This window comes from Carassius auratus, chromosome 19 (genome assembly GCF_003368295.1).
Source record: "Carassius auratus strain Wakin chromosome 19, ASM336829v1, whole genome shotgun sequence".
Lineage (NCBI taxonomy): Eukaryota > Metazoa > Chordata > Actinopteri > Cypriniformes > Cyprinidae > Carassius > Carassius auratus.
The window spans coordinates 18,310,853-18,337,073 of record NC_039261.1 but is presented as its reverse complement, the minus strand read 5'-3'; the positions used below and the strand labels follow the sequence as shown (position 1 = coordinate 18,337,073).

Here is a 26,221-nt window from a genome sequence, read left to right as displayed (position 1 = left end):
TTTTGTTATATTATTATTATTTTATATATTATCAGATTATATATCATTTACATATATTTATTCATCTGTTGCTATATATTATTTTCATATATTATTATTTTATATATATAATTTGATGTGTTTCCTACATATTTCCTACATATTTTTTGTTTTTATATATTACCAGTATTAAGTATTATTATATTATACATAATCAATATTATGTAGCTGGTTAGTTATCTGTTGTTTGTGGTGGCAGGTTTGTTTTAAACGTCTCCATGAACATACAAAAATACACAAACACAACTCGCTGTTTTATTTTACCCATGATGCCGTTCTTCAGCACTTCAGAGCACAGCAGCACACTCACACCTGAGGAGGCGGAGCCGAGGAAGGCCCTAGAGGCCCCGCCCCCTCCTGGCTCCGCCCAGCCATCGCTCCTAGCCAATCTGCTGGCACGGCGTGGGTCGTCTGTCAGGGTCCCGTCGTCCAATGAGATCAGCCCTCCGCAGCGAGGCTCCGCCCACCTGCCGTACCTGCCCCACTCGCCCTTCTTCCTGTTCTCCTACGATCTGGAGGAGCAGGAGGATCAGAAGAGCAGCAGGTAGACGCCTGGTATCCCATGATGCACCTGCTCACGTGTGTCTCCAGCGGATCTGCACTGCTTCTGTTCACCGTGTGAATGCGTCACGTTTTGCTTGATGTTGATGTTTAAGCTTTAGGTGAAGGGCATCACACATCGCTCGTGAAGCGCCTGACGTCTTCAGTAACACTCACTCTCTCTTTCTGTCTGTGGTTTCTTTCAGGACGCTCTCCACAGCAGCCAAACAACACAAAGACCGGTGAGCTGCTTCTGTCTAATCACATCCACCTCTACAGAGCAGTGTATACAGTACGGATTCACATTAATAAACAGGAAAATAACAGAGTCAGCGTTCATCAGTAATGAAACTAATTCAGTTTCAGCTGTAAGCACCTCTACAGAAAACTATATAGTGTTTATTCAGATTAGTTCAATAACTGTGTCAATGTTATATTATATTATATTATATTGTTATATTATATTACATTACATTATATTAGTTATATTATATTATATTAATTATATTGTTATATTATATTATATCATATCATATTATATTATATATCTGTCCGTCTATAAAATATTAACGTCACAATAATGAAAAATTAACGTTTATAAAATAATATAATATTATAATATAATATATATTATAACATATATATATATATAATTTTATTTAATAATATACATTTTATTATACTTTATGATTATTATTTTTTTATATTTATTCTGCTTCAGTTGTTGATTCAGTTTAGTTCAATAACTGCGTCAGTGTCACAAAATTTGCGAGGCACTTCAGGGCTTTTATGAGTTGATAAATAGTAAATAATTAATGAAATCATATAATGTGAGATTAAATCAATTTTGATCATTTTGACAAAAACAATTGAAATAAAACACTTACTAAAATAATCGGGAATAATTTTTGCATATTGAATTGTATGTGAGCTGTTGATTAATAGTGCATGGCGAGGGAAGTCGTGGCCGAATGTCACGTCACTTTCACTTTCGAGTGTTGATGATGGGTGTTGTTTAGGCCTGCTGTGGACGGCCTGCTGTCGTCCTCGTACCGTCAGCATCAGGAGTCTCTGGCGGCGGAGAGAGAGAGACGACGTGTGGAGCGAGAAGAGCGACTGCAGCGCATCGAGAGAGAGGAGCGCAACCGACACAGGTCCAGACCTACAGTACACTCACACACACACACACACAATGTTTTGTTATCACTGTACAGATCACCTGACCTCACCCTCCTGTGTATGTGTGTGTGTGTGTGTGTGTGTGTGCAGTCGGGACTATGTGTCCAACATGGAGGAGGCCAGACACGCTCGAGAGGAGAGGTGAGTTTATTCACTGACTAGTTGAACAGTCATATTTAGTCAGTGAACTTCCAGGAGAACTGAGGGTCAAACCCTAGCAACTAATAACCTTTATATATAGCTCTCTGCTCAGAAGGAGCATGTTATAATATTAGGTCATAACTTGTGAGAGTATGTATGTGTGTGTGTGTGTGAGAGAGAGTGTGTGCGTGTGTGTGTGTGTGTGTCTGTGTGTGTGTGTGTGTGTGTCTGTGTGTCTGTGTGTGTGTGTATGTGATGTCACATCTTGAACAGGTTTAGTCTTATTTTCCCTCTTCGGCTTTTTTTAACCCACTTTTCCTCGAATCCAAACACATTTTTCCTCCTCCCCTCGCTTCCACACATACCGTCCTGTTTGACTGAAAGCACACAGCGTGAGAATGTGTCTGCAGAGCGAGGATTGACCGTGTTTGCTGAACGTGTGTGTCAGGTTTCGGACGGCCGAGCGACTGGCGGACGAAGAGTTTGAGCAAGAGCGAATGCGTTCTGCGGCTCGAGGTCTAAGCCTCACTCTGAGCCCGACGGACACCTGTCAATCATCCCGCAGTGCCACGCCCTCCCCTGTGACATCACAGGATGAGCAGGACACGCCCATCACGTCGTACCTGCCCTCTGAACCAGGTAAACCAATCTGACACACACTCAATCTGTGACCCTGGACCACAAAACCAGTCATAAAGTCAGTTTTCTGAAAGCTGGATAAATGATCTCTCCATTGATTTGTGGTTTGTGAAGAGGAACAACTATTTGAAAATCTGGAATCTGAGGGAGCAAAAAAATCTAAATATTGAGAAAATCTTTAAAGTTGATCAAATGAAATTCTTAGCATATATATATATATATATATATACTGATACTGTAACTTCTCCATCACCTCACACACACACAGAGAAGGTGCTGACACACAGAGGTGTGTTCCCTGTTCATATTCGTGAGGGGCCTGCAGTCGGGGCCACAGAGGCCCTTACAGAGCCCCTCATCTGAGGGACATTATCAGTGCAGGAAGTCACATGTTGAACCTGATCACAAGCTCACTGTACACACACTGTATACTGCTCTCTTCTGTTCACCAATGAATCTCCTTCTCCACAGACACCAATGATCTAGAACCAGACGTGGAGGCCAGTCTAGAACCCGAGGAGAAGGACGTAGAACCCAGAGAAGAACAGGAAGAGGAAGTGGAGGAGATGAGTGCTGAACAGGAAGTGGGCGGAGCCGAGGAGCGGGCGGAAGAGGAAGAGGAGGGGTCTGAACGGGAAGCGCCGGATGGAGAAGCGGAGGACAGCGGGATCTTGAGTGATAAAGAACGACAGAACGAAGAAGTGAACGAGAAGGACAACTGCTCGGCCTCCAGTATATCATCAGCCAGCAGCACACTGGAGAGAGAGGATGGAGCCCCTGCAGGAGCCGAGACGGGTGAGAGGAACGAGGACCAGATAATAATACAGAAGAGTGTCCATGAATAACAGTTACTGTTTCAACTAACGGGGAAGTCGTGGCCTAATGGTTAGAGCGTCGGACTCCCAATCGAAGGGTTGTGAGTTCGAGTCTCGGGCCGGACGGAATTGTGGGTGGGGGTAGTGCATGAACAGCTCTCTCTCCACCTTCAATACCATGACTTAGGTGCCCTTGAGCAAGGCATCGAACCCCCAACTGCTCCCCGGGCGCCGCAGCATAAATGGCTGCCCACTGCTCTGGGTGTGTGCTCACAGTGTGTGTGTGTTCACTGCTCTGTGTGTGTGCATTTCGGATGGGTTAAATGCAGAGCACAAATTCTGAGTATGGGTCACCATACTTGGCTGAATGTCACTTTCACTTCACTATATAGAAACTACATTTGGCTAAAAAGCTAAATACTTAATAAACGTATGTGTTACAGTATTAAATATTAAATTTGAAAAATATAAAAAATGCACAATAAAATACATTTGAAAAGTGCAAGTAATACTGGACTAATATGTAAGGTTAATATGAAAAATCTAAAATATTAAAATATTATGGTAAAATTTAAAGCAATAAATATTATTTAATATAATACATGATATATATACACATCTGCTGTATGTAATTTGTATATATTTATTTATTATATAATTTATTATTAATTAGTTATAGTAATTATTCATTATTATTCAGTCTGAGTAATGTAAAATGAATTATAGAAAATCTGAAATATTAAAATAAAAATTTTACCCTAACAGCTAAAATGCTAACTGCTAAAGTATTGCTACATCTAAAGCTGAACTAAAATGTAAAGCTTATAAAAAAAAAACTAAAATAAGGAATATTATTAAATCTAAAACATAATATATATACAATGTTAATTATAAATTAGTTATATTATTATATTGTTATTATAATATAAAAACTAATGGACAAAATAAATATTTAATATATAAACATAAAATATTTTATTCTGAAATATATACCGGTATATGCATGATGTGTGTGTATTTATAAATACACAATAAATATACACAGTATGCATACCTATATTTAAAAAAACCAAAAAACTTTATTTTGGATGCGATTAATCACAAATAATTGTTTGACAGCACTAGCAAAATGTATTTTAATATAGCAAAATATGACTACTGAACTCTTACTGGTAGCTAAAATCATGATCAAATTGAAAGATTCAGGGTTAAACTAGTGCCTGCTGTATCTGAGGTCCTTCTGTCTGTGTGTTTGCTGCAGGTCAGTGTCCTCAGAGCGTCAGAGACGTGAATGAACAACGAAACAAGATCCTCGACAGCAAGCTCTTCATACTGGACATGCTCTACTCGCAGAGCAAGAGACCCTCGGAGGAAGACGAGGACGAAGACGAGCTGGCCGAGGACAAGGAGCGAGACGCAAAGGAAAAGGCTGAGGATTCGTCGCAGGACGCGACACCTCAGGAAGAGAACGATGCTCGGCACGAAGAAGACAAGAAAGTGGAGAACCAGAGCAACGTGCGAGCTTTTGCCGAGCGCTTCGGAGACATCGTGAAGGGTCTCACCTCTCCACCAATAGAAACACAGGAAGCTCCTCTTTCTCCTCCTCCTCCTCCGCCAGCTCCGAAGAAGGAGTCGGACTCTATCTGGGACCAGCTGATGGCGAGTCCGCGGGAACTGCGCATCGGCGACATCGACTTCACCGATCTAGGAGACGAGGATGACCAAGATGTCCTGGACTCTGGGAGTTTATACAGCTCTGGCGATCTGCTGGCTCCGCCCCCTCCGCCACCGCCCTGCCCCTTTAATCTCCCGGCCCCGCCCCCTATGTTCGGCTGTCCTCCGCCCCCTCCCATGTTCAGCATCCGTGTGCCTCCGCCCCCTCCCTGCTTCTCCAGCCAGGCTCCGCCCCCTCCTCAGCAGCAGGCGGAGCAACCTCCACTCTTCCAGAAGAAGAAGAAGACCATCCGCTTGTTCTGGAGTGAAGTCCGTCCCGCCGACTGGATCTACCGCAACCACAAACGCAGCCAAGAGTCGCTCTGGTCCAGACTTGAACCTGTCAAAGTTGACACGGCTAAACTTGAACACCTGTTTGAAAGCAAATCCAAAGAGATGCCCGTGACTAAGGTGAGCAGAATCACAGTCATAGTACCATCCCAAAAGTCAAATGAAGTTTTGTTCTGGAGACTTATTTACAGGAAACAAATGACTCTTATGAGTGATGCTTTAATGAATCGCTTAAAAAATAATAATAATAATTGAACCAACACAAATTAACTCAACTGAATCCAGTTATTGAACAAACGTGTAACTCTTATGAGTCTTATGAGTGATGCTTAAATAATTTGCTCAATTGGTTTTATTGGATTTATTGGTTTGAACCAATGACTCTTCTGAGCAATTCATAGAAAGATGAATGAAATGACAGACTGTGACTTGTTGCACTGATGATTGTATCTGTGTGTCGATCAGAAAGTGGCAGCGGATGGGAAGCGGCAGGAGATCATCATTCTGGACTCCAAACGCAGCAACTCCATCAACATCGGTCTGACGGTTCTTCCACCGCCGCGCACCATCAAAACTGCCATACTCAACTTTGACGAGTATGCGCTCAACAAAGAGGGCATTGAGGTACAAAAAAACATATAACATTTTGCCATTTTTGAATAGGGCTGGGTGATATGACCAAAAAAAAAAATTAGTATCAGTCGATATCGATAATTATCAGGATAAATGTCAAATATTTCTATTTTTGCTCCAAACTAACAGTTGTAGAAACTGGACCATTCATTATCCTTTCCTTATCCTTATCTATTTATTTTCCTTTTCCTTATTTTCCTTCTGAATGTTCTAATGAGTGATATCGTTTCAAATCAAGAAACCGGTTTGGGTTGTCTGATAATAATAATATTGCTTTTTTGTCTCTTAGAAATGCACATTTGATAGTAGCTTGAGTTAGGATGGAGAGGTACATTTTTGTTCATGATCAAAATCTGTTGCGCTGTTTCATTCCGATTTTGGCGCATAAACATTATATCGGACATTTATCAAACTCTTCATATAATTTTATCAAGGAAAATTATATCGCAATAATTACCATTATCAAATTATTGCCCAGCCCTATTTTATAATGTTACATTTTTTCAATCTTAATATGTAACATTTTGCCCTTTTAGAATGTTGCATTCTTGTCATCTTAGAATAATACAATTTGCCATTTCAGAATGTTACATTTCTGACATCTTAAAATGTTACATTTTGCCATTTTAGAATGTAACATTTTGTTATTTGGAATGTTAAATTTTTGCCGCCTTCGAATGTTACATCTTGCCATATAATGTTACAATTTGTTATTTCAGAATTTTACATTTGACCATTTTAGAATGTTACATTTTGCCTTCTTAGAATATAACATTTTGCAGTATTAGAATATTGAATTTTTGTTATCTTTGAATATTACTATTTGCCACTTCAGAATTTTACATTGTCACAATTAGAATGTTAAAGTTCATCATTTTAGAATGTAACATTTTGCCATAGAATGTAAAATGTTTCATTAGAATATTACGTTTTGCCTTGTCCCTCTTTTATGCTGTAGAAAATCCTGACAATGATTCCTACGGAAGAAGAGACGCAGAAGATCCAGGAAGCTCAGCTAGCAAATCCTGACATTCCACTGGGCAGCGCGGAGCAATTCCTGCTGACCCTGTCCTCCATCAGCGAGCTCTCAGCACGCCTGCAGCTCTGGGCCTTCAAACTCGACTATGAAGCCAGCGAGAAGGTGAGCCTCTTCTGCTCATCAAAGCTGCATTTATTTGATCAAAAACAGAAAAAAATACAGTTTTCTATCTGAATATCTGTTCAATTGTAATCAGTTTTTTGTGCCCTTAATTAATGAAAGTATAAATTTATTAAAAAAGAATTAAAATATTTTGAATGATATTATATTTGTGAGTAAATGCAACTTTTTATTTTTCCAATATATTAACAAAATTGACAAAATTCTACAAACATTAACCATTCTTTCGGAAGAACTGGCAGAACACTGACAAAATGGGACAGTTCGATCTAAAAACTATCAAAAGTGTTACTTAAAAGCAACAGGTTAAACATATTGCTATTATAGTTAACTAAAAAAAAAAAAAAAATTATATTAAATTATACATTTCTCTATTGATTTACTAAAAAAACTAAAATAAAAACTGAAATTAAAATTTATTAAAATTAAAAATATGCAATGTGTAAATGTGATAGACACAACATAAGGTGGTAAATATTTTTTAACATGCAAAAATTTTGGTGTGCAAAGACCTTTACAATTACATTAGTACTGATATTAGACTCCGCTGACGTCATGTACAGACTTTCAACCTGCAAAGATGAACGTGTTAGACGCTCAGAGAGCACAGAACATTCCCATCTCTCTCTCTGTGAAGTTTCCAGCATTCCTCAGGTTGTGGTGTTTTATCGTTTTTTTGACACAAGAGATGTTTTTAGTCGTCCTGATGGAGAGGCACATCGTGTGCTACAAACAAAATACTCAATAACCAGAAACACATTTGTTTTCTCCTCCATTTCAGACCCTGAAGACTGATCTGTACCTGCGTATAAAACACGTCCTATAACTCATCTGCTCACAATGCTGCTACATCTTTCATGCACTGTTAAAATGACCAGATATTTAATAGGTTAATTAATCATCAGTGTTATTGTAGCTTACTAAAACTAATTAACAAAAAAAAGTCAAATAAAAATTATATATATATATATATATATATATATATATATATATATATATATATATATATATATATATATATATAATAAATAAAAGTTTTGTTGCTTGAAATAAAATAAACTTTACTAGAAATAAAATATTTAAAAAAACTTTAAAACTTATTTAATTTCAGCTCTTTTTTGATGTATATATCGAATAATATTTACTGTAAATATACTTTAAATGCAAAATATTTAAAGTGTACCTGAAGATTAATAGTTCCACTTTAGCACAATCAAACATACTCAGTATATCTTTAATTGTACTCCAGCAAAATTAATGTGCATTTAGTACAAAATTTGTTTTTTCCAATTTAGCAGACTTTTAAGTATACCATTTTAGTATACTAAAAGTACAATTGCAGGGATTTTATTAAGGACATAAATATGAAAATGTATTAGTAGTATACTTAGCATGAAATAAATGTATTTCAAATACATTTAATTATACTTACTTTTCACTAAGGTACATATTAGAAAAACTAATAAAACTGAAGGAAGAACCCCTACAAATTTAATAACTTTCAAATGAAAACAGAAAATATAAAATACAAATGAATTCAAACTTGTAATAAATCTAATAACCGCTATATTCATAGTAATGACACTGTTAATCATGTTAACCGTGTTTCCGGTTTGACAGGAAGTGGCCGAGCCACTACAGGACCTTAAGGAAGGCATGGATCAGCTGGAGAAGAACAAAACGTTGCGCTTCATCTTATCGACCCTGCTGGCGATTGGAAACTTCCTAAATGGCTCCAGCGTGAGACTTCAGTGCAACACACACTCAAACGCTTTATTGTCATTAAATTGATGTGACTGACTGATGATGTTTGCACAGGCCAAAGGTTTCGATCTGACGTATCTGGAGAAGGTTCCTGAGGTGAAGGACACGGTTCATAAGCAGTCGCTCCTGCTTCACGTCTGCAGCATCGTGGTGGAGAACTTCCCAGAGAGCACAGACCTATATTCTGAGATCGGCGCTGTCACACGCTCCGCAAAGGTAACACATGTTACTCCTCTAAAGTAACACACGCTCCTCTAAAGTAAAAGACGCTCCTCTAAAGTAACACACGATCCTCTAAAGTAAAACACGCTCCTCTAAAGTAAAACACGCTCCTCTAAAGTAACACACCGTCTTCTAAAGTAACACACGCTCCTCTAAAGTAACAAATGCTCCTCTTCTAAAGTAACACACGCTCCTCTAAAGTAAAACACGCTCCTCTAAAGTAACACACGCTCTTCTAAAGTAACACACGCTCTTCTAAAGTAACACATCCTCCTCTAAAGTAACACACGCTCCTCTAAAGTAACACACGCTCCTCTAAAGTAACACATGCTCCTCTTCTAAAGTAAAACACGCTCCTCTAAATTAACACACGCTCCTCTAAAGTAATACACGCTCCTCTAAAGTAACAAATGCTCCTCTAAAGTAACAAAGTAACAAATGCTCCTCTTCTAAAGTAACACATGCTCCTCTAAAGTAACACATGCTCCTCTAAAGTAACACATGCTCCTCTAAAGTAACACATGCTCCTCTAAAGTAACACACGCTCCTCTAAAGTAACACACGTTCCTCTAAAGTAACAAATGCTCCTCTAAAGTAACAAAGTAACACATGCTCCTCTAAAGTAAAACATGCTCCTCTAAAGTAACACACGCTCTTCTAAAGTAACACACGTTCTTCTAAAGTAACACATGCTCCTCTACAGTAACACACGCTCCTCTAAAGTAACACATGCTCCTCTTCTAAAGTAACACACACTCCTCTAAAGTAACAAATGCTCCTCTTCTAAAGTAACACACGCTCCTCTAAAGTTACACACGCTCCTTTAAATTAACACACGCTCCTCTTCTAAAGTAACACACGGTCCTCTAAAGTAACACATGCTGCTCTTCTAAAGTAACAAATGCTCTTCTAAAGTAACACACGCTCCTCTAAAGTTACACATGCTCCTCTTCTAAAGTAACACACGCTCCTCTAAAGTAACAAATGCTCCACTTCTAAAGTATCACACGCTCCTCTAAAGTAACAAATGCTTCTCTAAAGTAACACACGCTCCTCTAAAGTAACACACGCTCCTCTAAAGTAACACATGCTCCTCTTCTAAAGTAACACACGCTGCTCTAAAGTAACAAATGCTCCACTTCTAAAGTATCACACGCTCCTCTAAAGTAACAAATGCTTCTCTAAAGTAACACACGCTCCTCTAAAGTAACACACGCTCCTCTAAAGTAACACACGCTCCTCTAAAGTAACAAATGCTCTTATAAAGTAAAAAATGCTCCTCTTCTAAAGTAACACACGGTCCTCTAAAGTAACAAATGCTCTTCTAAAGTAACAAACGCTCCTCTAAAGTAACACATGCTCCTCTTCTAAAAAACACACGCTCCCCTAAAGTAACAAATGCTCCACTTCTAAAGTAACACACGCTCCTCTAAAGTAACAAATGCTCTTCTAAAGTAACACATGCTCCTCTAAAGTAACACATGCTCCTCTATAGTAACAAATGCTCCTCTAAAGTAACAAATGCTCCACTTCTAAAGTAACACACGCTCCTCTAAAGTAACAAATGCTCCTCTTCTAAAGTAACACACGGTCCTCTAAAGAAACACACGCTCCTCTAAAGTAACACACGCTCCTCTAAAGTAACACACGCTCCTCTAAAGTAACAAATGCTCTTCTAAAGTAACACGCTCCTCTAAAGTAACAGATGCTCCTCTAAAGTAACAGATGCTCCACTTCTAAAGTAACACACGCTCCTCTAAAGTTACACATGCTCCTCTTCTAAAGTAACACACACTCCTCTAAAGTAACAAATGCTCCACTTCTAAAGTATCACACGCTCCTCTAAAGTAACAAACGCTTCTCTAAAGTAACACACGCTCCTCTAAAGTAACACACGCTCCTCTAAAGAAACACACGCTCCTCTAAAGTAACACATGCTCCTCTAAAGTAACAAATGCTCTTATAAAGTAACATATGCTCCTCTAAAGTAACAAATGCTCCTCTTCTAAAGTAACACACGGTCCTCTAAAGTAACAAATGCTCTTCTAAAGTAACACAGGCTCCTCTAAAGTAACACATGCTCCTCTTCTAAAAAACACACACTCCTCTAAAGTAACAAATGCTCCACTTCTAAAGTAACACACGCTCCTCTAAAGTAACAAATGCTTCTCTAAAGTAACACACGCTCCTCTAAAGTAACAAATGCTCTTCTAAAGTAACACATGCTCCTCTAAAGTAACAAATGCTCCTCTTCTAAAGTAACACACAGTCCTCTAAAGAAACACACGCTCCTCTAAAGTAAAACACGCTCCTCTAAAGTAACAAATGCTCTTCTAAAGTAACACGCTCCTCTAAAGTAACACATGCTCCTCTTCTAAAGTAACACACGCTCCTCTAAAGTAACAAATGCTCCACTTCTAAAGTAACACACGCTCCTCTAAAGTAACAAATGCTTCTCTAAAGTAACACACGCTCCTCTAAAGTAACAAATGCTCCACTTCTAAAGTAACACACGGTCCTCTAAAGTAACAAATGCTTCTCTAAAGTAACACACGCTCCTCTAAAGTAACACACGCTCCTCTAAAGTAACAAATGCTCTTCTAAAGTAACACATGCTCCTCTAAAGTAACACATGCTCTTCTAAAGTAACAGACGCTCCTCTAAAGTAAAACACACTCTTCTAAAGTAACACATGCTCCTCTTCTAAAGAATTAAAGTAACACATGCTCCTGTAACACAAAAAAAACTAAAGCTTAAATTAAAATGATAATTACAATAAAAACAATAAATAGAATAAATTGTTTTTACAATAAAAACAAAGAGAATCGTAGATGAATGCTGCGGAAGTAACGTCTGTGTTTGTGTCTTCGGTCCCCAGGTGGACTTCGACCAACTGCAGGAGACTCTGACTCAGATGGAGTGGCGCTGCAGAGCATCATGGGACCACCTGAAAGTCATCGCAAAGCATGAGATGAAGCCGGCACTGAAGCAGAAGATGTCGGACTTCTTAAAGGACTGCGCTGAGAGAATCATCATCCTTAAAACTGTCCACCGCAGGATCATGAACAGGTAAGAGTGCCATAGGTCAGAGGTCATGCAGTCTGTTTGCTAAAACTCTGGGTTTTTGTTAAATAAATAAAAAATGTATAAACGCGAAACATTAACGTACATACATGAAAATGAAAGAAAGAAATAATTTATTTAAAAAAAAATATCAAAATAAATAACTTGCTAAAAATTAATGAAAAGTATAAAAATATTATAAAATTAAAAATGTATTAGAGTAATAAATCATTGATAAAAACAATCCAAATAAAACACGTAATAATAAGAATAATTTTTAATAAATAATAATCTACAAAAAAATGAACAAAAAAATAACCATTTAATGAAGTTATAAAAACATAAAATAAAATAAACTTTATTTTTAACATAAAAAGCAATCAAAATAGAACACTTACAAAAAAATATTAAAATTATATTATTTTATAATAACAATTTAAATACTAAATTTTTTTACAAATGTGAAAAATGTAAATTTAAAAATAAAAACAAAAATGAAATACTAAAAATTTAAAAAACTATCAAAAGACAATAACTTGATGAAAGAGGGTTTTATGAATTGTTTGTTTGTGTGGCAGGTTTCGCTCATTTCTGCTGTTCCTGGGTCAGCCGATGTACAGTGTTCGTGACATCAGCGTGACTCGGTTCAGTAAACTGCTCAGTGAGTTTGCTCTGGAGTATCGCACCACACGAGAGCGTGTCCTCCAGCAGAGACAGAAGCGCGCCGATCACAGAGAGAGAAACAAGACGAGAGGGAAGATGATCACAGACATCAACACACAGGTGAGAGACAAATAAACCTTTTTACTTTACAATAATTTATTTTTTTATTTGACATTTTTATTTTAATGTTTTATTTCACTGTTTAGGGCAAGTTAATAGTGCGTTTTGCTGCTAATTTTATTTGTTGTCTTTTGTCATAAAACTTGGTAAAATTATTTCAGTGTGTGTATCAGTACTTTTTTAATATTTCCATCACATTTTAACAATGCCGTGTATAACAGCTTGGATTGATATATTAAGAGATTTAAGTACTGTATAACATTAGTAGCTCTCAGCCACTTTTATTTTTTAAAAAGTAGCTCCTGAATGTAATAAGGTTGGAGACCCCTGGTTTAGTGATAGGTGTTCATGAGTCCCTTGCTTGTACTGAACAGTTAAACTGCCTGCTTTTCTTCAGAAAAATGCTTTTGTAGTGTGGGTGGAGCTAGAGATTTTTATTAGTGATGTGGGCGGAGCTGGGGATTTAATTATTCACAGATGTGGGTGGGACTATAGTAGTAAACGTGTGCAGGACTGTATATATTATTTAGTGATGTGGGCGGAGCTAAAGATATACGTATGTTGTGGTGTGGACGGGACTAGAATGATGAACGTTCATAAATCTGCTCGAATGACAATCACTGCCACACTCTTTGAGACTGCAGACAGTTGACTGTTGATATCTCTGTTTCTCACCCCAGACGGATGATGAAGAGGACAGTGAGGTATGAGGGTGTGCGTTTGTTCTGACAGATATTAACCCTTTATGCTTTAATGGCTTGTTTAAAGTGACACTAATGGGGTATCAGTGTGTAACCCTGTTGAGATCTGCACATGTGCTGTTTCTGACCTGTGTTTTTGTCTTGATTACGTCTGATGCATGTGTGTATGTGTAATCTTTCAGGTGTAAATGTGCAAATGATTCTTTACATCAGGGATTCCCAAACTTTTTTGTTTGTTTGCTTTAACCTTAAATACTTCAACAAATTCATATGTTCATGGTTCTCTAATGTTGATTTATAGTCAAAATACATGCAAGTAAACTACTAAAATATTTCATATTTTTTATCTTTATTTTAATTGTTTTATTTATAGAGTATTTATTTACTTTAATTTAACACTATGATTTATTGGAATTCTATTATATGTTTTCTTTAATATATTTAAAGAAGAAAAAAAATATTTTTGTAAAATGTAAATATTGGAAATTTGAAGATAAAAAATAAAAAAACTTTTTTAAATGTAATTATTTTATTTTAATGGTTTTATTTTCTAATTATTTATTTTAATGTATCATTTATGTGTTAACTCTTAAGTGTGTTTTTTCAAATAATTTGTTAATATTATTTATTTTTATGATTTATTAAAATTCTGTTAAGTGTATAATTTAATTTTGATTATTCTTTTCAAATTATTGATTTTAATTAACATTTTGTTGTTTATTAAATTTATAACTTATGATCATGTATAATCAGTGTGTGTAGTTTGTGATGGTCCGTGTGTGTGTGTGTGCAGGTGGGTCATGTGTGTGTGAGCAGCAGCAGTAACGCTCCCGTCGAGCCGCAGATCGAGCCGCAGAGTTTGTGTCACGCTGAAGAAACAGCTGAACACGAGCAGATGAAGGCCGTGCTGAAGAGCAGCCTACAGAGAGAAGACAATGACAGCACCGGAGCGAGGGTCCTCAGGACACGCACACGCGCCAGCAGAGGTCACACACACTCACACACACACACTAACACATAGAAATACAAACACTCACATTATAACAAACACTTAGCACACACACTCAGACACACACTCAGACACACACACACACACACACACTCAAAACACAAACTAACACATAGACTTACAAACACTCAAATTAAAACAAACACTTAGCACACTCACACACACACACACACAAACACTCTCTCACACACACACACACACACACAAAGAAACACTCACACACAAACAGTTATTCACCAACCAACACTAAACCTCAGTCAAACATTAATATAGGGACTGAATGGCACATTTATGCTCATGTTTCAGTGGTAAATAAATTTCATCCTTATACAAATCATAGAATCCCAAATTTCTTCAAAATAGAACCAGAAGGGAACATATAAAGGTAAAATAAAATTGGTCCCAAAATAGAACCCTGAGGAACCCCACACACAAGAGTTGAGGAATAATCCCCTAAACTAACTGAAGAGGACCTATATTTCAAATAAGAAGTGAACCATTTTATGGCTAATCCCTAAAAACCCACCTGTTTCCTAAAATGATCAGTGAGTATGAGAATGTTATAACCTACTGTATCAAATACAGCAATAAGATCTAACAGAGTAAGAAACAGCTTCCAGAGACAATGCTTCGAAGGTAGTCATTAGAAACCCTCAAAAGTGTAGACTGTACTATGGTCAGCTCTAAAACCTGGCTGGAATCTATCTAATATTTTATTCCTCATTAAGAAATCATTAAGCTGTGCACACAAACACACACTGTCAGTGTTTATGTGTAGGATCACGTTCAGGTGAATCGGTGTAACATCCTTGTGTCTCTCTGTAGGCCGCACTGCATGGACTGCAGCGAGCGAAGAGTCTCAGTGCACGACAGACGACGCTGCAGACGAGATCATGGAGAGAATCGTACGATCAGCCACTCAGAGTCCCAGAGAACGAACGCAACCCCGTGAACGCCGCCGCTCTCGCGTGAACCGCAAATCACGTACGTTCAGCTGCAGAGTGTCTCTTCACATTTGTAATTAAAAATGGAATTTTATCAAATGTAACCATTTACTGAACATTTAGATAATATATAAAAGGAAATTATATTTTATCTTTACCAACTTTTTATGAATCATATATACTCAAAAATATGCAATTTGGTTTAGATACTGATATTGATATTTACACTTACATGTAGTCATTTAGCAGATGCTTTTATCCAAAGCAACTTACAAATGAGGACAATAAAAGCAATCAAAATCAACAAAAGATTAATAATATGCAAGTGCTGTTATATAATATATATATATATATATATATATATATATATATATATATATATATATATATATATAATATGATGCAATTATGATGCTTGTAATGTAAATCATTGAGGTCTTTATAAAATGAACAGCAGATACTGACATAAAATTATCTAAATAAGTAAAAAAAACACACAAACAATCTAAATAAAAAAAACAAATCGAAGAACATTAAACATTATAAACATTCAAAATTTTTAATAAATAATAGTAAAAAATATAGAAAATATAGAAAATACTTAGTTAATTTTATAGTTAATAAAATCATAAAAATTATTTTTAAGTTTTAGTCTGATTTTTTAACAATTTATGTACATTAATTATTTAATGTTAATTTTTATTTATTTATGATTTATTGAATTTCATAAAAAAGACACAGAAAGTAATAAATATATAAAAATTAAATATAAAAGACAAAAACTAAATAAAGTGAAACAATATTCATTATTATTCATAAGTTATTCTGATGTTTACTTGATAAAAATCAGTAAAGATTTGACAGCAGAAAGACAGCTAAAGCTGGACGTTTTTACAATTACACTAAAAGTGTAAAAAAAACTTTATACTATCACTCAGAAGGCAAGGAGCAGATTGTAAGTTTTGATCATGTTCATCATTTAGAAGCCTTATAAATCCACATGAAAAATGATAGAGTTGTTCTTGTGTTCTTGATTTAAGCAGAGACTAATGCTAACATTGTGTCTCAGTGAGGAGGACTCTGAAAGGCGGTCTGACCGCAGAAGAAGCTCAAGCGCTGGGATTGGACACATCAGAGATGCCTTTGTAATGGGACATCCCGTCCAAAGCACACTGAGGCTGTTGACTTCAGCAGAACTCATCTCAAGACAAGAGAAAATCCAACATACCAAAGTAAAAACATGGTTTAATAATGAAACTGAAGAAACTTTCACTGGTCATATATACAGCAAAGCTCCGCCTCCACACACTGTGTGTTTGATTCTAAGCCACGCCTCCTCGTTACATACACGCCTCACCAGCCAACCGCAGGCCGTCACTGTGATGATGTAAAATCCCTTTACAGTTTAGTTTAATGAAAGGGAAGATAAGATGTTTTTACCCCGACTGAACACTATCTCAGGGTTTGACTGTCATTTTATGTTTGCATCGGTCAGATCAGTGAAACTGTGCTCTGATACTTTGGATTATTTATTGTTAAATGTACAAAATGAAGGGACGACTTTCAACAGATATTTAACGTGTGTATATTTTAAATCCTACAATCCTAGATGTGGTTTTCAGACAGTAAAACTCCTTTAAAACACAAACAGACTCTTTTGTGCAGTTCAGTTTTATATCTTTAACCCTCATAATTCAGAAGAAATATAGAAAGATATTTAAACAATGCATAGTTTTTAGTAAGGGAACCAAACTTTGCAGATGCGTTAAGATCCTTGAAATACACATAGTTTATTTTTTTTTTACAGTTATTCTTTCAGAGATATAATGCGTTTCGTGTTCGGGTCATTTTTGACCCGGTTTGTATAAAGCACCATAAATGTCACAAATACCTTCTGTAAAATAATATATGAAGTTATATTAGTGTCAAAAAACATTAGTAAAATATTTTTTACCTTTTCCCTCATATCTCACGTATTTCTGGGCTGAATTTTGTCTTGTGAACATGAATATGTGGCGACTATTGACCACTGCAGCACTGCAGTTCATTCCCTTTTTTTTTTTTCATACGATGATATTTTCCAATAAAATATCTCATCAATATTGAAAAAAATACACATACATATTTTGCATCCCAGTATTTTTGGTCTGGTTCATGTGTAATTTGATATGACAAAGAATTTCTCAATTTTTTAAAGGGTTAAATGCAGTAATAACTTGGTAACATTCAGAACTTAGAATTTTTTCCGCATTCATGAGAAATTGCTAATGAGATACAATATGGTTTTTAGTTAACAATATTAAGGTTATAAAAATACCCAGGATATGAAAATAGGATGAGATATTGAATGCATTGTGAGGGTTAAATGACATGTATAAATGTTTCTTGTTTTGGTCCTCTGGTTTCTCTAAGCATCTTTTGTTTGAGATGTGAGTGTTTTATAGCAAATTTCGATGTGCCTTTGACACAGAAGGAACTACAGTTAATCACTTATTCATGTTTCTGAGATCTTTAATAGAAACCCAGAGGCTCTTACTTTTATTTTCAGATCATCTGAGAGCTTTGTGTCAGTTCATGCTGTTATGAAAACCATCAAGTTGCACCTTAATGTCCATTATTATTATTATATGAGAAAACAAGACTTTATAAGATTTGTATGAGCTCTACATCAGATGTATTTTGTCTCCAAAAATTGTTCTAAATGTACAAAAAGGTGAAAGTATTTTTGACGATGAATGAGTCTGTAAATGTTAATGCCCTTTTGTTTTCTTTTGTAATTTCTTTAGATCGTTTTTTCTGTACATGTTAATTTAAGAAAGACAACTGAAGCCATAAACGCCTTTTATTTCAGAACACGGAACTCACACGATCCACTCGTCTGTTTTTAGCTGCTGAAACATCAATAATGATTGGTTTTTTTTTTTTTTTGAGCACATGAAATCTGAACTCATTTTGCAGAATTGAAGTCCTTGTACTGTAACTTTTTTCACTTTGATCTGCATGTGTCACACCCTGCAATAAAACCTTTCTGAAATAAGACTGGATCTATGCGTATTTATGAATTGCAAATTTAGTTAATAGATAAATTAAACAGGCCCTTGAATACATAAAAAACGTTTCTGTATAAATGCATACTTTTATTGTTTTATCCTCTTTTATTTTCTGTATTTATTTATTATTCTTTTTATTGTTATTTTTTGTTTGTTTAATTGTTTTTCCATTTTTTTTTCTTAATTGTTTCATTTACTTATTAATTTATATATTTATTTACATTCATTGTTTTTATTTTATTTTTAATATTTTTTTAAACATTGTTTGTTGTTTTTATTTTACTTATATTTATTTTTTATATATAGTATTGCATTATTTTTATATTATTATTTCATTTTTTATTTTCTTTTATCTGCAGGCATCACACTCTGCAATGAACCCCTTTCTGAAATAAAACAGCTGGCAGCTTTTCTGGTATCCATAGAGAGTAATAATAAATAAACTGATCATGTTTGATCATATTTAGTTAATAGATACACCAAACAGGTCCTTGAATACATAACATTTTAAAGAGTTTTTATTTTTGTATTCTTGTGAAAATCTTTTACATAGAATTTTTTTCAGCATTTTTTTTTTATTTACTTTAACTTTCTTTTAAAAGTTTTTTAATTTTATAAATTTTTTATTTAATTATTATTTGTTAATTTACTTTTTATTCATTATTATTTTGTATATTTTTTACATTATAATTGTTTTATCATTATTATTATTATTTCTTCCATTGATATCATTAATACCAGAGCACCACTATATTTCCAATATTTTCCAAGAGGGTCTGGCTGCAGACTTGCACTTGCACTCTCATACTTGCACTCTCAGACACTTGCACCTCCGTTAGTGACGTCACTTGCAGTCTTCATTTTTTATTTTATTGATTTTTTTTTTTTTTTACGTTTTGTTTGAATTTCCCAACATTTTATAACAGTAGCCAGGTGGCGAAGACAAGAAAAAAATAAACTAAATTACAATGTCACTTGCAATCGCTACTTTCACTCCCTGCTACCTGCGACACTTGCAATCGACACAAATCCTGCTTGTTGCCAATGGAGACAAGAAGCTGTGGTGGTGAATAAACGCAACGCGCAACGTTTCGCGTTAAGCATTTTTCCATATAGAATAAACTGTCTACAACTCGTTTATATCACTGTCTTTGTCCATTAAGCTACATTGTGTTTTATTTATAATGATTTTCTATAGGAGGAAAACGTTTAATGTACAATTTAACGCACTGCGTTCTGTACTCGTCTGCCTGCCTGTACGGAGCTGATCCTTTTAAAATAACTTAAGTTCAAGTTCAAGTTCAAGTTCATTTATTTATATAGCACATTTAAACAGCCACACTAGACAGACCAAAGTGCTTTACAGAACAAGCATATAAAAATAAAAGCAGCAAAACACACGTAAGCACATAGAGAACAACTAAGCTAAGATTTATTATAAAATCAAGAAGCAAATGTAAAATAATAAGAACAGTCTAAGATAAGTAATCAATATGCTAACGAGAATAGATAAGTTTTGACCAGAGACTTAAAAACAGAGAGGTTGGGAGCAGTTCTGATCTCTAGAGGCATGGTATTCCACAGACAAGGCCCTGCCACCGCAAAAGCACTCTCCCCTCTACGCTTAAGTCTGACACGAGGGACTACCAGCAGCGCCTGGTCGTGGGATCTGAGACTTTCATAATGCACGTTCATATTTGCTGGTCTGTATATACTTTGAGTCAACAACAAGACATATAGGCTATGCCTACTGAATTGTCTTTATCATCTTAGTCTGTTATTAGGCCACATTAAGTGTTCGCATTGTGTTCATAGCCATCTGCTTGCCTTATTGTACATTAAATAATAACTATATCGAATTTGGTCTTTTAATTGAACTTAATGTATCCTAATACATTATGCCATATTAAGTGTTTGTTTTTTTCTACAGGAGGAAAACGCTTAACGAAACACTTTGTGTTTAGTAGTAGGCCTACTAATTTAGTTTTAATCGCTTAATCACCACCACAGCTTCTTGTCTCCATTGGCAACAAGCACGATTTGTGTTGATTGCAAGTGACGTCACAGGTAGCGGAGAGTGCAAGTAGCAATTGCAAGTGACATTGTAATTTAGTTTCTTTTTCTTGTCTTCACCACCTGGCTACTGTTGTAAAATGTTGAGAGATTCAAAACAAGAACTTATAAATAAATAGAACAAAAATAAATAAATAAATAAATAAAGACTGCAAGTGACGTCGCTAGCGGAAGCACAAGTGTCTGGGAGTGCAAGTAGCGATTGCAAGTGACATTGTAATTTAGTTTCTTTTTTCTTGTCTTCACCACCTGGCTACTGTTGTAAAATGTTGAAAGATTCAAACAAAAAGTTATCAATAAATAGAAATAATAATAATAATAATAAAGACTGCAAGTGACGTCGCTAGCGGAAGCACAAGTGTCTGGGAGTGCAAGTCTGAGAATGCAAGTCTGAGAGTGCAAGTGCAAGCCTGCAGCCAGACCCTTCTCATATTTTCAGTATTTTCTAATTCAAAACACGAGCCGCAGTTCCATCTCCGGCCGGCAGAAGGCGAGGCCCCGCCCCTCAGTGAAAGCGCTTATAAGGGTGTGTCAAAAGTCAGCGTGACGCAGTCAAATCTGTGGTCCGTACTGCAAAGTATAAATCATTTTTCTCAAATAAACGCGTTATAAGCGGTCATGGCGCAGAGTATGATGCTGTACTGGTGCTCTGGTTCTCCGCCGTGCTGGAGAGTCATGATCGCGCTCGAGGAGAAGATGCTGCAGGGATACAAACACAAACATTTGTCTTTTGAGAAGAACGAACACAAGTGTGAAGAAGTGAAAGCTCTCAATCCCAGAGCTCAGGTGCGCTCAGATGCATTACAGACCTGTGCCGTTTCTGATTTCTTATGAGTGCATTAGGCGTTTACTGTGTATGCAGCTTTAATTTAGAGACAGAACAGTTGCCAAACTTTTGTTTTAATATTGCACTTTTTTTTCTTTTTATTTGCAGGTTCCAACCTTCAAGCATGGAGACATCGTCGTGAACGAGTCGTTTGCCGCGTGTCTGTATCTGGAGGTAAAACACTGAAGGGGCGTGTCGTTATGTAACTCAAATGTTTATAAACCGTTACGTTGCTTATAAATTAGTGTCCAGTTGATCACACACAAGCCAAACTTGTTTTAATTCCTATAAATCAGAAAATAAGATGGTCAGCAAAAAGTCAATGCACGTGTAATCCCCTGCCAGAGAGGGTGCACTTAAATTAACCGACTGTTATCTCACTAGATAGTTAGTCTAGTTATGATTGACTTTCTTTTACATATGAATATTATGGAAGCCCATTTCCGCCATGAAATAAAAAAATTAATAAAATGAAACTTTATGCAAACTTTTAAATCCTCTAAATTAGGGGATATTCAAACTCAGAATTGCAAGTTATATACTGGTAAGATATACATCTAGAATCGCAACTCATTAACCCAGAATCATGAAATATATATATGTATATGTGTGTATATATATATATATATATATATATATATATATATATATATATATATAACCTCAGAATTGCAAGATATTAATTTAGAATCACGAGATATAAACTCAGAATCACAAGATATTAATTTAGAATCACAAGACATGAACCCAGAATAACAAGATATTAATTTAGAATCACCAGATATAAACTCAGAATCACAATATTAATTTAGAATTATAAAATACAAACCCAGAATCACAAGATATTAATTTAGAATAGTGAGATATAACCTCAGAATTGCGAGATATTAAGAATCGCAAGATATAACCTCAGAATTGTGAGATATTAATTTAGAATAACGAGATATAACCTCAAGAATTGCAAGATATTAATTTTGAATCGCATGATATAACCTCAGAATTGTGAGATATTAAGAATCGCGAGATATAACCACAGAATTGCGAGATATTAAGAATCGCGAGATATAACCTCAGAATTGCGAGATATTAAGAATCGTAAGATATAACCACTGAATTGCGAGATATTAATTAAGAATCGCGAGATACAGTATAACCTCAGAATTGCGAGATATTAAGAATCGCAAGATATAACCTCAGAATTGTGAGATATAACCACAGAATTGCAAGATATTCATTAAGAATCGCGAGATATAACCTCAGAATTGTGAGATATTAATTTAGAATAACGAGATATAACCTCAAGAATGCGAGAGATTAATTTATAATCACGAGATATAAACTCAGAATCACAAGATATTAATTTAGAATTACAAAATACAAACCCAGAATCACAAGATATTAATTTAGAATAGTGAGATATAACCTCAGAATTGCGAGATATTAAGAATCGCGAGATATAACCTCAGAATTGTGAGATATTAATTTTGAATCGCATGATATAACCTCAGAATTGTGAGATATTAAGAATCGCAAGATATAACCACAGAATTGCGAGATATTAATTAAGAATCGCGAGATATAACTTCAGAATTGCGAGATATTAATTAAGAATCGCGAGATATAAATTAAGAATCGTGAGATATAACTTCAGAATTGTGAGATATTAATTAAGAATCGCGAGATATAACCTCAGAATTGCGAGATATTAAGAATCGTAAGATATAACCACTGAATTGCGAGATATTAAGAATCGCGAGATACAGTATAACCTCAGAATTGCGAGATATTAAGAATCGCAAGATATAACCTCAGAATTGTGAGATATAACCACAGAATTGCAAGATATTAATTAAGAATCGCGAGATATAACTTCAGAATTGCGAGATATTAATTAAGAATCGCGAGATATAACCTCAGAATTGCGAGATATTAAGAATCGCAAGATATAACCTCAGAATTGTGAGATATAACCACAGAATTGCAAGATATTAATTAAGAATCACGAGATATAAACTCAGAATTGTGAGATTAATTTAGAATAACGAGATATAACCTCAAGAATTGCGAGATATTAATTTGGAATCATGAGATATAACCTCAAGAAATGCAAGATATTAATTCAGAATCACGAGACAAACTCAGAATCACAAGATATTTATTTTGAATCGCTATATATAAACTCAGCATTGCGAGATATAACCTAAGAATCATAAGATATATACTCAAAATCACGAGATATACATTCAGTCACAAGATATTAATTTAGAATCACAAGATATAAACCCAGAATCACAAGATATTAATTTAGAATGACAAGATATAAACCCAGAATCACAAGATTTTCATTTTGAATCACTATATGTAAACTCTTGCGAGATATAACTCTGAAAACATGTTTATCAAGGAAGAGTAGTAATAATAGATTTTTTTGTAGTAAAGTAGTAGATCCAGACACTACAGATCCCAGACTGATGACTAAGCAGTGTGTTTTTGGTTTCTAGAGCGCGTTTAAGTCTCAAGGCACCCGTCTGATCCCAGACGACCTGGCTGAACAAGCGCTCGTCTACCAGCGAATGCTTGAGACCAACAACCTGCAGCAGAAAATGTGTAAGTGCCCTCAACAGTCAACAAACATAAACCCTAAAAACATACAAACATCCAGCTTCAGCTGGAGCTTCTCGTGTCAAATCGTTGATTTTTATCAATATTAATAAACTTTAATATGAATAAAATTGAGCTGTTTTGTTCTCCGTATTCTCACTGTATCAAAAAGCCTGATGGACTGAATTTGAAAACACATGCACTGTTTTTTGTTCAGATGACGTGGCCTTCTATGATTATTATGTTCCTGAAGGAGAGAGACATGAATCGGCTCTGAAGAGGAATAAAGAGAGTTTAGTCGCAGAGCTCAAACTGTGGGATGGATACTTGGAGAAGGTTGTGTTTTATTGCTAATATAAATCATGCATTTATGATGTCAGATTGCTGATCTCACTGTGAATGATTCAGCAGTTATTCTCTTCATCTAAATGTGATGCAGTGTTTTAGGTGGCTGTTGCAATTAATTGCAACCTAATATCTTATCAGTAAAATGATTAGAGTAATGGAGGGTGAACTTGACCTTTGTTTAAAAGTTTTTACTTTATTTTATTGCTTTATGAAATGCATCACATTTCAACAGCAGAATGGATAATGCATGCATGAGTTGATTGCAGCATTTCTTTATTAGTAGAGGAGATGCTGTTACTGTATTTGAGAGCATAATAATGAGCTTCTCTAACGATGAGTGATTTGTTCATCAGATGGGTAAAGCCTCGTACCTCGCTGGTAAGAACTTCACCATGGCCGATGTGGTGTGTTTCCCCGTCATCGCGTATTTCCCACGACTTCAGTGAGTCAATCTCTCAAGATATAAAGTGTTTATCAATTTTCTCATTGATGAAAAGTTGAAAGCAGTATCAGGTTTTGAATGCACTATGAGGGTAAATGTTCGATGCTGTCAGGTGAAAGGTGAAGGTTCAGATAAGACATGTTTAATTTTTGATCTGGTTTCAGTTGTCCTCGAGAGCGTTGTCCCAGACTTATGGAGTACTACGAGATGCTGAAGGACCGTCCCAGTATTAAAGCCAGCTGGCCTCTTGAGTGGCTGGAGAAACCTGAGGGTCAAGACACGCTCAAGAACCTGTGAAGAACATCCTGAACACATCAGCAACATAAAACCATCACTTAATTCAGATTTATGTCCTGTATTAAATGACAACCCTTGACTGTGTTCAGTGTTGTTTACAGTGCAGTAGCTTTAGTTTGATAATTAACCTCAATCATTTATCTTTAATCCACAGGGCCGCTTTATTTGTGAACTCATTTTTAAAGATAAAGCTCATTGCTATTGTGGCTATAATGATTAATTTCAACAGCTTTTATTGTTATTGTATGGGACTAACTAAGTTTTATCCTGTTCATGCAAAATAAAGAACATACTGTATTCACTATCATTACAACAAAAAAGAAAGAAATGTGGTTCAGCTTTAAATTGTTAGTAATATACAAGTTCAAATGGATCTTTGAAAATGACATTTCATGCAGTGTATAACACCACTGTAAATGAATAAATGAAAACATCCTGCAAAGTGCACATCATCTGAAAGTGCCTCACATATAAAGTTGTTGCCTCTCAAAAGAAAGAGTCAGCTGTATCATTTAAAAAGAGTCATTTTTAAAATGAATCCCAAGCCGTTTCATGTTGATGTCACGTACCCCTAGTCACATGTAACATAATTAAATGGGGTCTGTAGAATCATTATAAAAATGCTTAAAGCATTTTTTTATTATAATAAATATTTATCTACACTAATATTATAATTTAGGTTTAAGTTACTTTAGTCGTGTTCAAAGAATTTTCAATGGAAGGTCATGCTTTGGCACTGCCTTAATAGAGGGTAACTAACACAGACAGAAACTGACGTAAACATCATAAACAATCGTTAGTTTTTAGTTGCCATTCGGTTATTTTTCTGGGAACCAAACGATGGGATAACGTTGGGATAACATTAGATTAATGTTTTAAAACCAAAAACTAACTTTACTGGGAACCAAAAACGAATGTTCTAGGAACGTTGGAATAACAGAATAATGTT

General features: G+C 35.5%; 2 protein-coding genes across 5 annotated transcripts in view; both read left to right on the top strand.

Moving 5' to 3' along the window:
• The window catches only part of fhod3a (formin homology 2 domain containing 3a), a 46,734-nt gene extending 29,300 nt beyond the window's left edge, over window positions 1-17,434 (top strand). The window contains exons 1-17 of one of the 4 annotated variants that reach the window (XM_026289308.1): window positions 252-583; window positions 786-821; window positions 1,599-1,733; window positions 1,849-1,899; window positions 2,348-2,538; window positions 3,010-3,333; window positions 4,615-5,477; window positions 5,823-5,981; window positions 6,949-7,131; window positions 8,770-8,889; window positions 8,968-9,129; window positions 12,014-12,204; window positions 12,777-12,981; window positions 13,662-13,685; window positions 14,476-14,668; window positions 15,517-15,675; window positions 16,705-17,434. In XM_026289308.1, the coding sequence (XP_026145093.1) occupies window positions 258-583; window positions 786-821; window positions 1,599-1,733; window positions 1,849-1,899; window positions 2,348-2,538; window positions 3,010-3,333; window positions 4,615-5,477; window positions 5,823-5,981; window positions 6,949-7,131; window positions 8,770-8,889; window positions 8,968-9,129; window positions 12,014-12,204; window positions 12,777-12,981; window positions 13,662-13,685; window positions 14,476-14,668; window positions 15,517-15,675; window positions 16,705-16,784 (3,402 nt within the window). In that variant the 5' untranslated portion in view covers window positions 252-257 and the 3' untranslated portion in view covers window positions 16,785-17,434. Of the gene's footprint in view, window positions 1-251; window positions 584-785; window positions 822-1,598; window positions 1,734-1,848; window positions 1,900-2,347; window positions 2,539-3,009; window positions 3,334-4,614; window positions 5,478-5,822; window positions 5,982-6,948; window positions 7,132-8,769; window positions 8,890-8,967; window positions 9,130-12,013; window positions 12,205-12,776; window positions 12,982-13,661; window positions 13,686-14,475; window positions 14,669-15,516; window positions 15,676-16,678 lie in introns of those variants that run through there. The other 3 variants (XM_026289307.1, XM_026289305.1, XM_026289306.1) reach the window with 3 other exon arrangements.
• Window positions 17,435-21,281: 3,847 nt separating this feature from the next.
• Window positions 21,282-25,719, top strand: LOC113119695 (glutathione S-transferase A-like). Its single transcript, XM_026289303.1, has 6 exons — window positions 21,282-21,544; window positions 21,693-21,758; window positions 24,086-24,191; window positions 24,403-24,521; window positions 24,887-24,975; window positions 25,140-25,719. Exons 1-6 carry the CDS (start codon window positions 21,377-21,379, stop codon window positions 25,270-25,272), a joined length of 681 nt encoding a protein of 226 aa, XP_026145088.1. The 5' UTR covers window positions 21,282-21,376; the 3' UTR covers window positions 25,273-25,719.
• Window positions 25,720-26,221: the final 502 nt, after the last annotated feature.

Bases quoted from the DNA above. Each gene is read 5' to 3' on its own strand.
- LOC113119695 (XM_026289303.1), top strand. From the start codon at position 21,377: ATGGCGCAGAGTATGATGCTGTACTGGTGCTCTGGTTCTCCGCCGTGC. The intron at 21,759-24,085 runs GTAAAACACTGA...TTTGGTTTCTAG, and splicing joins CCGCGTGTCTGTATCTGGAG to AGCGCGTTTAAGTCTCAAGG. The intron at 24,976-25,139 runs GTGAGTCAATCT...ATCTGGTTTCAG, and splicing joins GCGTATTTCCCACGACTTCA to TTGTCCTCGAGAGCGTTGTC.